Source organism: Typopeltis vanoorti, chromosome 6, assembly GCF_054136105.1.
Source record: "Typopeltis vanoorti isolate ZY-2024b chromosome 6, IOZ_Tvanoo_1.0, whole genome shotgun sequence".
Classification (NCBI taxonomy): Eukaryota; Metazoa; Arthropoda; class Arachnida; order Uropygi; family Thelyphonidae; genus Typopeltis; species Typopeltis vanoorti.
This window is the reverse complement of record NC_143554.1, coordinates 60,961,483-60,974,731: the sequence shown is the minus strand read 5'-3', so window position 1 is coordinate 60,974,731 and position 13,249 is coordinate 60,961,483. Positions and strand designations below refer to the sequence as shown.

General features: G+C 34.4%; 1 protein-coding gene across 2 annotated transcripts in view; it reads left to right on the top strand.

Annotated features, from left to right (window-relative positions):
* Window positions 1–6,015, top strand: part of LOC150105488 (vesicle-trafficking protein SEC22a-like) — a 115,894-nt gene extending 109,879 nt beyond the window's left edge. For both annotated transcript variants that reach the window (XM_090394203.1, XM_090394202.1), the window contains one exon: window positions 5,747–6,015. In XM_090394203.1, the coding sequence (XP_090250329.1) occupies window positions 5,747–5,947 (201 nt within the window). In that variant the 3' untranslated portion in view covers window positions 5,948–6,015. The remainder of the gene's footprint in view (window positions 1–5,746) is intronic.
* Window positions 6,016–13,249: the final 7,234 nt, after the last annotated feature.

Genomic DNA, 13,249 nt, shown 5'->3' with positions numbered 1-13,249 from the left:
AAAACTTTCCTTTTCAGGTATATGGTAATTTGCTTTTGAATATTGACTGTAATTTTCCAAATACTTTTCACCCAAGCAATGTATGTCTTAATTTCTTTCATGATATTTTGATATCCTAAATATATGTAATGATCGACTTGTTTAATTTCATCATTATTGATTTTTGTTATTTCTGGCTGTATATAGCTATTAAACATAACTTGAGTCTTTTTAGGTTGGTAAGGTAGTTGTTTTGCTAGCAATTTGGAGTTCATGAATATGAGTTTAATTCATGTGTAGTTCAAGTAAAGATAACATTGTCATCTGCATAGTATAAATGGCTTAAATATCTTCAGGCCTTTTTTCTTTACAATCAAGAAGGTTGAACATTTCTTCTGGGCATGCTGTGAATAGTTTTGATGATATTGTTTCACTTTGTCTTATGCCTCTGTATATTTTCATTGCAGAGATGTTTCCATTGAAATGAATTGTTGCTGTTGCATCGGTATATACTGATTTGATGGTCCTGACAGATGGCTCTGCTCCTCAACTTGCTGGTTTTGCAGTGCTTTAAGTATTACACAAGTTTTTACATATCATCCAGAGTAGCACAAAGCCTATGCACCAAGACCTTTTTTGTAAACATTTTATAAACGCCAATAATAGACCAATAGATCGATAGTTAAGTTTTCTACTTCACCTTTTTCCATGCTATTGATACATCATTTTTCTTAAGGCATAGAGTAAAAAGTCTTGCCAAGATTCTGTACATTATTTCCCAACCTGCTTTTAGAAGTTCAGCTGTGATTCCAACCTTACCTGCAGTTTTTCCATTTTGCATGCTTTTGGATGCTCCACATAACTTCTTTAGGTAGAATTCATGGCATTTCAGTTATTTCATGGTTGTCTTTGTCTTCAATTGCTTTGTCTTCCTTATATAATATCGAGTAAAATTCTTCCATTCTTTTTGCTATAGCATAATTCTGGTTATGTTCCCATCTCATAGTTTGACTGCAACCATCTGTTTACTGCTGTTCATAATTTTTTTTTTTTGAAGATACAGTTGTCTTCAATTGTTTGTTGTATGAGTGTTCAATTGAATTTTCTTATTTCTTCCTTGAATATTCTGTATATTCAATTTTATTCTGTGGGTTGCCAGCTTGTTTCTTTTATCTTCATTTCTTCATGAGCTGTTTTCTTTCTTCAGACATTTTATCTTGTTTCTGTTCTGTGGTACCAGCTATTTCAAATGAGCATTGCAAATGATTTTGGGTAATAATGCCATTACATTCTAATCGATCGGCATTGTCATCTATATTAAAATTTATAAATGTTGTTTAGTTCATGTTAGAATATATCTTTTTGTACTGTTGAGTTTGTTGTATACATATATGTTTTGATTTGATCTTCAAAACATTTTTCTTCTTTCTTTTGGATGATAGTAATAACAGTTGATAATAGAACAGTCCTGAAGGATATTTCTTTTGTTGCTGAGGATAAAGTTGATTTCACTAGCTTTTTCTTGTTCACTATGTATTTTTTTCTTGAAGAAAGAATTTATAATGTACAGTTTTTTTCTGCAAATTCTATTAGCCTTGCTCCTCTGTCATCTCTCGTGCCATAATAACTTGATCCATTTTATGTTTTCTGTTTAATATATCAACTTAATATATAACAAACTTAATTCAAAAAATCTAATAGACAAGTTTAGGTGTTGAACGCTATTCATAACTTGTATTAACAATACCAAACGAACTATTTTATAAAAACATGTTTATTTCACTGGATTTCAAACCAGCATTTTATGGTTTACATGTGACAGTGAGTAAGTGAAACAATTCAAATTGTAATGGACAAAAGATCTAAAGCCCTAATTTGGCACTTACAATGTTGTAAAAAAAAAAAAAAAAAAAAAAAAAAAAAAAAAAAAAATAATATAGCTTTGTAGGAGTTGATCTAAAGATAAGTCTCCCAAATTTTTGGAAAATTAATGTGACCATACTTGTTCAGGTTTGGAGAATTATTCATAACAATGGCCGACTCTAAAAATAATCTTTCTGACCTGTTACGACTTCTAAATAGCACATTGGTTTTCTCCCATCTGATTCTGTGTGAAGGGGTGTCCAGAGCATGGTTTGCCAGCCCTCACTTGCCATAATAATGGTAGTGAATATACTTTTTATGTTCTCCAAGGTGGATGTTAACAGAGCTTCCTGCCTGCCCATAGTAGGCCAAGTCACAGTCACAAGGAACTTGATATATTCCAGGATATACTAGAGCAGGGGTTCTCAACCTTTTTGTTTCCTAGAGCACATTCTAAAATACCGGAAGGGCAACGGGCACCATCTATTTTTTCAAGCAAATTTTTTGAATTTTTTTGTTAAATGAATACATACAAAGTTTACATTATAATCAAATGTTTTATTACTTAAAAGTTTACATTATATAAAAATTTAAATTTGTATATGTAAGTTAGTGTGATCTTTGGCAATGCATTTCATTGGCCAGTGCTTCATAATTAGGAGAATATGATGATATTCCAGTTCTTAAACCGGAATAAACAACTTCGAATGTGCATCTACTTTACATTGTACGCATTTAATACTCGTCATGTGTCATTAACGCATGCGTCATATAGCATGCCATGAATTGTTGCGTGATTATTTCAAACTATACGGCATATGGTTGAACAGCGGCGGGCACACACACAAATTGGTCGATGGGCACCATGGTGCCCACGGGCATAGGGTTGGGAACCCCTGTACTAGAGGATGGAGTTTATCCTTAGGAGAGTGGATCAGAGTTGCTAATTTAACATGCAGTTTGAATGTGGTGCAAAGGCTGTTTTATTAGTACTTTGGCTATCTTTTCTGATGTACTCTGACATAGAGAATAGGAATAGTAATATTTTGTTTTTGTGTGTTAGAGGAGGGAGAAGTATGGCTGTATAGTAATTTATCTATTTTGTAGGAATTGTAGCCATTAGTCAAGAAAGTATGGTGCAGATGTTTAAGTTCTGTGGAAAGAGCTGTATCATTAGAACAAATCGCTATGGCTCTGTGTATAAGTATTTTTAGAATACCATATTGTTGGGCTGGATGATGATTTGACTGTTTATGTAGATATCTTCTTGTTATATCATCATCACACATTCAAACAGCATGTTAAATTAGTAACTCTGGTCTGCTGTCCTAAGGATAAACTCCATCCTCTAGCATATCCTGGAGTGTATGAAGATCCTTGTGACTGTGACTTGACCTACTATGAGCAGGCAGGAAGATCTGTTAACATTCGCCTTGGAGAACATAAAAAATATATTTGCTATCATTATTACGTCAAGTGAGGACTGGCAGATCACACTTTGGACACTCCTTCACACAGAATTAGACAGGAAATCCAAACCAATGTGCTTAGAAGTCGTAACAGGTCAGAAAGATTATTTTTAGAGTTGGCTATGGCTATGAAGAATTCTCCTAACTTGAACAAGTATGTTGCATTAATTTGTCAAAATTTGGGAGACTTATTATCTTAACATAACATTATAATTATCTTAAGTCTGTTATCTTTTGGGAGACTGTTATCTAGCTGTAATACTTTTTTTTTTTTTTACAGCATTAGAGGATGCCAAATTAGGAGACTCTAGATCTTTTGTTCAATACAATTTGAATTGTTTAACTTACTCATTGTCACTTGTAAACTATAACATGCTGCTTTATGTTCTGAAAATGCTGATTTGAAATTCAGCAAAATATAAGCCAATTTATAAATATCTTTTTTTTTATAAAATAATTCATTTGGCGTTGTTAATACTGTTAAAATAAGTTATGATTAATTCAAGAAAAAACAGCAACTATATTCGTTTTGTTTTCCTTTTTAAACAAGAACAACAAAAAAACTACATTATGTGGGACATATGTGAACTACATATGTGAATATATATTCTGTACTGTACTTAAAGCGAATTATGAATAACTTTAATAAAGATATTCATAATGTGTAACTTCGTGGATATAATTTTCAGATACACAGTATTAATAATGAACATAATAAATTTAGTTTAATCCTTTATCCAAGTGTGAGCAAACAAAGTTTGCGCCTGAAAGTATCTTCAGGACTGAGGAAAGTTAGTACAACACCAGGCAACTCGGAGCAAAGGTGGACCAAGCTACCATCACTCCTATCTCAGTATCTCCCATAATGCAAAACACATCTCCTTGCAGATATGTATAATGCTATGCATTAAGGGAAGGGCCACTACCCAGACAGGTTTCGACCTTTATTGAGGTCTCATCACCGAGGCACAAACTTTGTTTGCTCACACTTGGATAAAGGATTAAACTAAATTTATTATAGTCTAACCAAGTGAAAAATAAACTTTCAACATCTTTCTCTAAATCCAGAGTAATTTAATAAAAAAGGTGGCACACCGTTTGGCAACTCCTATAGGTAGAGATGACCTTGCTAATGCTTCTGCCTGGTATCTCCACTCGGGCCTGGCTCCCACTGAAAAGATCTCAATAAACGTCGAAACTAGTCTGGGTAGTGGCCCTCCCCCTTAATGCATAACATTATACATATCTGCAAGGAGATGTGTTTTGCATTATGGGAGATACTGAGATAGGAGTGTTGTGAACTTGCTCCACCTTTGCAACGAGTTGCCCGGTATTGTACCACCTTACCCCAGTCATGAAGATACTTTCAGGTGCAAACTTTGTTTGCTCACACTTGGATAAAGGATTAAATTAAATTTATTATAGTCTAACCAAGTGAAAAATAAACTTTCAACAAATAATAATGAACATATAATTAATTTAGCATGATTTAAATTTGTTGCATAGCATTCTTTTTTTTTCTTTTCTTTTTTTTTTTAATTTAAGACAATGACGTTTATGCCAGATAGACAAATTTTGAAGATTTCATTATTTTATTAGGTTCCTACACTTAAGAAAATAATTTTGGCTAAATGCACCAAAGATCAATCACCCATCAGATAAAATATTGCATCATTACAATTGGTTCAGCTATAACTAAGATTGCTTAATAGATTTCAACTAAGATGACTGCTTGTAATTAATTTAAAAAAACCCAAAATGTGTCAGTAAACATCTAAAAGAATTGTATGAGTAGTACATTTTTGGCTTAAATATATTTAAGCCAAAATTGTACACATATTTTGGCTTAAGCACTGAATGAAGCTTATGATGGCAGCCTTATAGAATGAAAATAACACCTAAGAATAAATTAAATGACAACTTAATTACTCCAGTATTGTATCTTATAGAGATATTCATGCATGGTACAACATAATAATACTATGTTGTATCCTGCATGAATATCTCTGTATGATACAATAATAAAATTGTATGTAACATTGCAATCAACCAACACAGAAGAAAGTAGAAATTATTAGGCTTATTAATATCCTAGGAAAGTTACCCTCATTAGGTGTCAATAGGAACCATAACCTAAATAAATATGGTTGTGTAAACTCCCAAGATATGGGAAACTGTAATTCTTGAACCTCCAAACTGAACATTTTGTGTCTAATCATTTTCACTTTGTTTTGTGTTGCCTGTGTGCATGATTTATCAAAATATTGGAGTTATTAAACCGTCCTTGCATTCATTCCTCTGTGTATGTCTTCATTGCATTGTCTTTATGTGAAGTTAATACCTTTGCTGTAGTTGAATATAAATAAATTGTTTTTTATTACTTTATCTTTCCACATTTCTTTAATGTAATTTGTTATTTCTGTTGATATTTTCAGATTTACTTACTATTCAATAACATCGCAAAAAGAAAACTTCTAAGTTGGTCCAGCCTAATACTGATAGCAGTTTGTAATATATATCTGAAGGATATTAGAGACTTGTGGCAAGTTCTTTTTCATGTTGGTGTTGCAGCTTTCACAACTGCATGTGTACTTTTAAGGCAATCACAACCAAAGATGCCAAACTATAATGTATGAAACAAAACTGTAATATACAGAAAAATGTTTTAATTTGCAAAATTGTTTAATAAAATATTTTGAAGTTATTTTTCATTTTACATTAAATGGGTTCTAAATTGAAATAAATTATTTCCTCAAAAGCTTTAAAAAATTTGGAGGAATAGTTTATTTGATACATTAAATATAAATTGATTTTAAAATATTTTTGCTGAAGAGTGTTTATTTGACAGTCTAAAGGCATTAGACTATACTTATGAAAAAAAAAAAAAAAAAAAATGCGTTGACTTTTGTAATAGTACAGTAGTGATCTACTACCAGGGCATAGCTAAGAATTTAATTATATGTTTGCTTTCTTTTGAGTAGGAGGGAAAAGGATCCCAGATAAACCTAATTCCTGGCAAAAGATTCCAAGAAGAAAGACCATGCCTTGCTCTCTTCCACCATATTATGATCCAGGATTAGTTTTCTCTGCTTGGGTTAATTTGGATTAACTCTAAATTCTCTCTTGGCATAAGCACATCAGGTTCATTGCCTTTTCAGCCTTCAAATAAAAGCTTGCTATTCTTTTCTGTTCCAAACAATACTTCTCCTGATTGACTCCTGGCACTTTATAAAGCTCAAATCTACCTGATTTTAGAATACTGTTCCCACATTTGGAGTAGTGGACCTCTCTCTCAGAATATTGATGGTATTCAGAAGTAATCATGTTGCTTAATTGACTGCCCCCCTCCCAATTACTCCCTCCGGTCACTTTCCCATAGATGCTCTGTTGCAGCATTATGTTTTTTCTGTAAATATTTCCATGGATATCACTTCACTGAACTGGCTGCTAAAATCCTTCCCCTTTTCTCTAATAATTTAAAAACACAAACAATGCTGGTCAACACCCACATACAGTTCAACTTCAAACATATCAAACAGTTTTCCACTATAGTGTTTTTTCCCTATGATTACAACCCTCAGTTATTCAGTTTGAAGTTTCTGGAACAGAAAACTAAAGAGATACTGGAATGTAAATAAATAATTTACTATTTAAATCACTTATTTATGACATTGTGCTAGCTCAAGTTAGCATTATCAGTAGCAATTTAACACTACACACTCAGTGAAGACAAACCAAAATGACCTGGATAACAAGGAGAGCCGTGCATGGAGGGTGATGGTGGCCACAAGGAGTGGCGATGCCTATTGTTAATGCTGTAGATTGGGTGATGCACCAAAATCTATATAAGATATTACAACCCTCAGGTCTTCGAGAAACACATCGACAAGTTCATTTCTTCTTTCTAACCACTTGCCCACATATAGCACTGTTCTATCACAGGTCTTGAGACCTCTCACATGTGCTGCTGATATATAATGCAGAGTGGTTCATAAGTCACAAAGGGCTTTAAACATTTAATAACTTTTTTTATCATCATCAAATTCCTGCCATGTACCCTCAAGGGGTGTACAGGATATGATAGTACTACATGAAAAAAATTACATCATTACTAACTTCCTATCTACAATTTTCCTCCAAATCAGTCTGTTACTTGTCAAGACTCCAACATTATCAGATCTTATATTTCTATTGTCTAAGGCACATTATACCGTATCAATCCACCTATATCTTGATCTTCCAGGTTCTCTGCCAGGTTTTGCTGCCAACCTGGCAGAGAACTCTTGTTTTGCTAATCTTTCTTCGCCCATTCTGTTTAAGTGACCATACCACCTGAGATTAGCTCTGCTAACGCATTCCTGGATGCTGACAGTCAAGTTCTTTCCTAATATCCGCGTTTTTAATATGATATTGTCATTGATGCCATCTATTCACGCCTCTAATCTTTCTCAGGACTCTCATATCTGCGGTCTTTAGTCAAGTGTTTTACTTCTGACCCAGCTCTCAGATCCATAAGTTAAAATTGGTTTGAACACTGTCTTGTATACAGCTAATTTAGTGTTCCGACTAATTTCTCTCTTATTCCATATGAATTTATTCAGTTGACTTCCCACCATACCAGTTTTGCTGATTCTGTTGTCTATTTCTATATTTAATTTACCAATTTCACTAAAAATCGTGCCTAAGTAGCTGAAATGTTTTACTTGTTCCACAGGTTCTCCATTCAAAACACAATTGACATTTTCAATGATTCTGCCTATTTTCATTGTCTTTGTCTTTTTATTGCTGACCTTCATACCATATCTATTACAACAGTTATTCAATTTAGTCAGAGAATCTTGCAGACTTGTAGCGGATTTATTTAGAAGTATAACATCATCCACATAAAGCAAAGAGCTGATATTAACATCTCCAATTTTGATATCAAATTTAATACCACTTTCCTTCATAATGTGATCCATATAGATAATGAATAGCAGAGGGGATAATGTACATCCTTGTCTCACACAAGATTTAACATTAAACCATCTTCCTGTACTTCCTTCACTTCTAACTGCTGACTTACAACTCAAATAAAGACTAAGTATTGCTTGATATAATGCCCCATTGGCACCATATAACTGTAGCGTATTGAATAGCTTCTCTCTTGGCACCTTGTAATAAGCCTTTTCCAAATTGACAAAACTTAAATACAGATCTTTGTTATATTCCCATGCTTTCTCGACTATTTGTCGTAAAGTGAAGATCTGATCCTGACAGCCTCTATTTGGCCTGAATCCAGCTTGTTCTTCACCAAGCTTTTCTTCCACAATTCTTCTCAACTGTTTCTCAAGTATACTTGCATAAATCTTGCCAGGAACATTCAGTAGGGAAATACCTCTGTAATTCTCACATTCAGTTTTATTTCCCTTTTTATATATGGGTACTATGAGAGCTCTACTCCAATCATCGGGAATTCGTCCCTGTGTCCAGGCTTTCTGAACTATGCAGTGCAGCCACTGTAAGACTTTATACCACCATACTTCAGCATTTCTGGTCAAATATCATTTACTCCTGCTGCCTTTCCACATTTCAAGCCTTTGATGGCTTTTTCTACATAAAGTATGGATATGTATTCCTGACTGCATGCCTAGGCAGTTTTTTTTACCACTGTGCTGTCATCACTGCTTGTTTCATTTAGCAATTTTTCGAAGTAATTACTCCATACTTCAAGGATATCTTTTTCTCCTGTTTTCATTTCACCTTTATCATTTCTAACTCCTTTTACAGTACTCTTTCCTCCATTACTAAGCTTCTTCAACAACCTCCAGAATGTTTTGTGCCTTCTTGATGTTTATTTTCTATATTCTTGCCAAAGTCCTCCCATGACTTTTGTTTAGCATTCTTGCATTTGTCTCTGTATTCTCTGAGAGCAAAAGCTGACTTATTTGCCAGGAACTTTTGATATGCTTTCTTTTTTTCTTTCACTGCCTCTTTAACTCCTGTGTCCACCATGTAGTTCTAATTTTTCTATCCTTGCAGACAACTTCACCACATGCCTCTCTAGCTGAATCAATCAGGGCTTTCTTCAAGGCTTGCCACTGAATCTCCAAGGTTTGATTCCTGTTCTCAAACTCTTTCATTTTTTCTTCAATAATCTTTGTGTACTTTAGTCTACAGTTCACATCTGAGAGCTGCTCAACTTTTATTCGCTTTAAAACTTTCTTAGATGTCATTCTTTTCAATATGAAATTCAATTTTATCCTGCTCAAGACTAAATAGTGATTGCTTCCAATTTCAAATCCTCTGTACACTCTGGTGTCCTGCACCAGGGAGAAAACATCACTATCAACAATAACATAGTCAATGAGACTTTTCTTATTCCTTGCCTCTTCTCTCCATATGAATTTGTGCACATTTTTGTTGGAACATGGTGTTAGTAATAACCAGTCCATGTCCTGAGCAGAAATCCAACAGATATTTGCTATTATTATTAGCTTTGCTCTTTTCTCCAAATTTTCCCAAAATATTTTTGTATGTCTCACAATCATTTCCTACTCTACTATTTAGATCCCCAACAAGGACCAACTTTTCCTTTTTCATTGTATCAGTTGCTTTTTGTAAAACACCAAAAAATTCCTCCACTTCTACCTTAGTAGAACCTTCTGTAGGACCATAGGCACAAATAAGTCTCATTGTCCAGTTCCCCATTCTCATATTTGCCCACATCACTCTACTTGAGACTGCCTGCCATTCAAGAAGATTAGCCTCACATTTAGTGTTGAATACTATGGCTACTCCTTCTTTTCCTTGATTGTCATTTCCTGAATATAACATTTTGTATTTATTGCTCAGAAAGATCTCACCAGTTTTTGTCTTTTTTGTTTCAGTCACCCCTATTATGTCGATCTGGTACTTATCTAATTCCTCAGCTAGCTCCATTTCTTTGCAATTCAGGCTTCTTATGTTGATAGTACCAACTTTAACTCTAGTGATGTTGAGTTGGGGTGTGTTTTCAGATTTGTTCCAGTAGCTGACTTTTCACTGTTTGCCCTGGTTCCCTGGCAAAAACAACTGGGGCCTTGTTTAACTGGACGACGCCCCAGCCGGCTTGAAATTTTGTCATGTTGTACCATCATTTTTTATTTTGGTTTAACCAATAAGAATACAATTTAGTCGGCTAAATCCCAAATTGCCAGCCCATCCCGATTCGTTCAGTATCCAAGTAGATACCCAACAGGGTGTACCACAAGAAGGTGAGGTTTGGACATTAAGTCAGAAGCCCTGGTCGGTTCCCTGCATTCCTTTAAAGGCCATGTGGAGGTCTCCTCTCAGTTATACAGCTTTGACTCTTAAGCACCCCTAAACTTTTTTTTTTGTTATAAAATACAGAACCTGGGGATTTTTTTATTGCTTACAATTATTTACATTTTAAATCCCTTTGTGACTTATGGGTAACCCTGTGTGTGTGTGTGTGTGTGTGTGTGTGTGTGTGTGTGTGTGTGTGTGTGTGTGTGTGTGTGTGTGTGTGTGTGTGTGTGTGTGTGTGTGTGTGCCTCCACTCTTGCAAAAATTGATAGATAATTTTTGAATGGAGGTTTTGTGTATTCATTCACTCACAAAATGTATTCATTTTTAATATTAAGAATTTTTATTTTGTAAATCAGCATAATGCCATCTACTGATTACCATAAATATCAGTCATGCCCTGGGAAATAAATTTATAATTTGTTCTTCTTTCCTGAAATAAACGTGTTTTCTATAATTAAAAAACACAGAATTAAAAAATGAAGCTGATATTTTGTAGTGTCTTGAGGTTTTGAGAAATATTTAAATCAGTACACATACAAAATGAAATTAATGTACAGTGAGACCACAGTAATCACAACAAGAAATCTGCTATTGAGTGCCTTTGCATGCTCTGGTGAGGTAGCCATAATAACCAAGGAAGAGTTTTGACTGTAGCAAAAGCAATATTTTGCTTTATATTAAAGAACACTTCTGGGTCATTTTCCACAAGTTAATGTGAAAAGGGGAATTTGTTTACAGAAAATGCAAATGTTTAACATTTCTGTTAAACACTGGCATACTGTGTAAGAATTTCCTATGTAGATAATTATTATTATTATTGCATGGGTACCTCCATGAGGTCCTAAGACTCATCGTGGAGACCCAGATTACCAACACATTTATTGTACTTCTCCTTGAAACCATTAACAGACAGAGTACTCAAAATAGTTGGCTATATCCTTGACCTGGTTATTTAATGAAAGTATTGCAGTGGGTAGGGTTCCCTAAGGAATGGAAAGAAGGCAAAATATGAAGGTGGTCTGAAAAGTTCTCAGCCTAACAATGAAAAAACAAATTTATAATTTCAAAATTATTTTTATTTTTCAACATAATCTCCCTTAAGACTAATACATTTATTCCAGTGGTGCTCCAGCACCATTATCCCGTCCCTGTAGTGGTTCTCAGTAAGATCTGCAAAATACCCCTCTACAGCTGCAATCACCTCTTCATTCGGGTGGCTGTTCCAGCAATTCATAGTGCAGATCCCTTAATTTTCCCATTGCCAAAATACCTTTTGTGGGCAGCTGCATTTTCCTAATGAAAGATGATTTTTTTTTTTTTCTTCTGGTGTGTAATGGTGAATCCAAGTCTCATTCATAGTAATAAATTGATGCACAAAATCAGTTTTATTCTTGTTAAAACGCTCCAAGCACTGTTCAGAGATTTTCATGCAAGTGCGTTTTTGATTTGCTGAGAGCAAGCGCAGCACCCATCTTACGCAAAGCTTTTTCGTTTGCAATTCTTAATGCAAAATATATCCTTCACATCGTTTTGAAATGCTTATAGTCTCAGCAATTTTACACACTTGGACTTGCCGGTCACCCAATAACATATCGTGCACTTGATCAATGATTTCTGGTGGTGTTACACTTTTTGGATGTCCTTCACGTTGATCATCTTCAAGGCTGATAAACTTTATTTAAAAGGTTACGTTTAAAACTCGGCAGCCCATTTCTTAATTGTTGAAAACGAAGGAGAAGGAATTTCTTTTAGTATTAAACCTTCTTTCACAAAGAATTTTATAAGCGCATGATACTCAAATTTATCCATTTCAAGGGATACAGACAACACTTTTGCTTCAGACAGCTGTATAAAACAAATTACTTGATAGAATGACTTGCAATTTCACATGGATGCTTATGACTGATGTACCAACTTAGAAAAAAAAATCTTGCCAATAGTGTTGCCATCTATGGTCGAGGCCAAGAACTTTCAGACCACCCTTGTAGTATTATCACACAAGCATGGTTCTAAGACAACAGTCTTCAATTATAGACCAGTCTGTATAGTTGCAGTTGTGGTCAAGGTGTTGGAGAGATTAGTTAGGAATAGAATTCTGGATTGGATTGATAAACATGGCATTCTTTATGATGATCAGTATGGATTTTTAAAGGGCAAATGTTTTAGCAATTTACTTGCATTTTATTATAAGGTAACAAATGTGTTAAATAAGGGAGAATCATATACAGTTATATTCTGGGACTTTGCAGAAGTGTTTAATATATTACCACATGATAAGTTGGTGTACATAAGCCACAGAAAATGGGAAAAGATAGTATATTGGTTAGATGGATCAGAGATTGGCTCTCTGAATGATACCAGCAAGTTGTGTATGATGGAGCAGTATCTTAAAAAAGGAGGGTAACCAGTAGCTTGTCCCAGGGTTCTGTTCTTGGAACCCTGCTATTTAATTTGTTTTTTATGTCGGGCCCATACATGAGAGGTTGGTTGCTCAACTTATAGTATGTTAGTACTGTATATGGGTAGTGGGTTGGGAAAGGAGAAACTTGTTTACATTTATTTTAAAGGTCTGTATATTGTATTCCTTGAGAAAACGATATATCATGTGGACTGACTAGGGATCTTCAGTTGTTTGCCGATGATGCAAA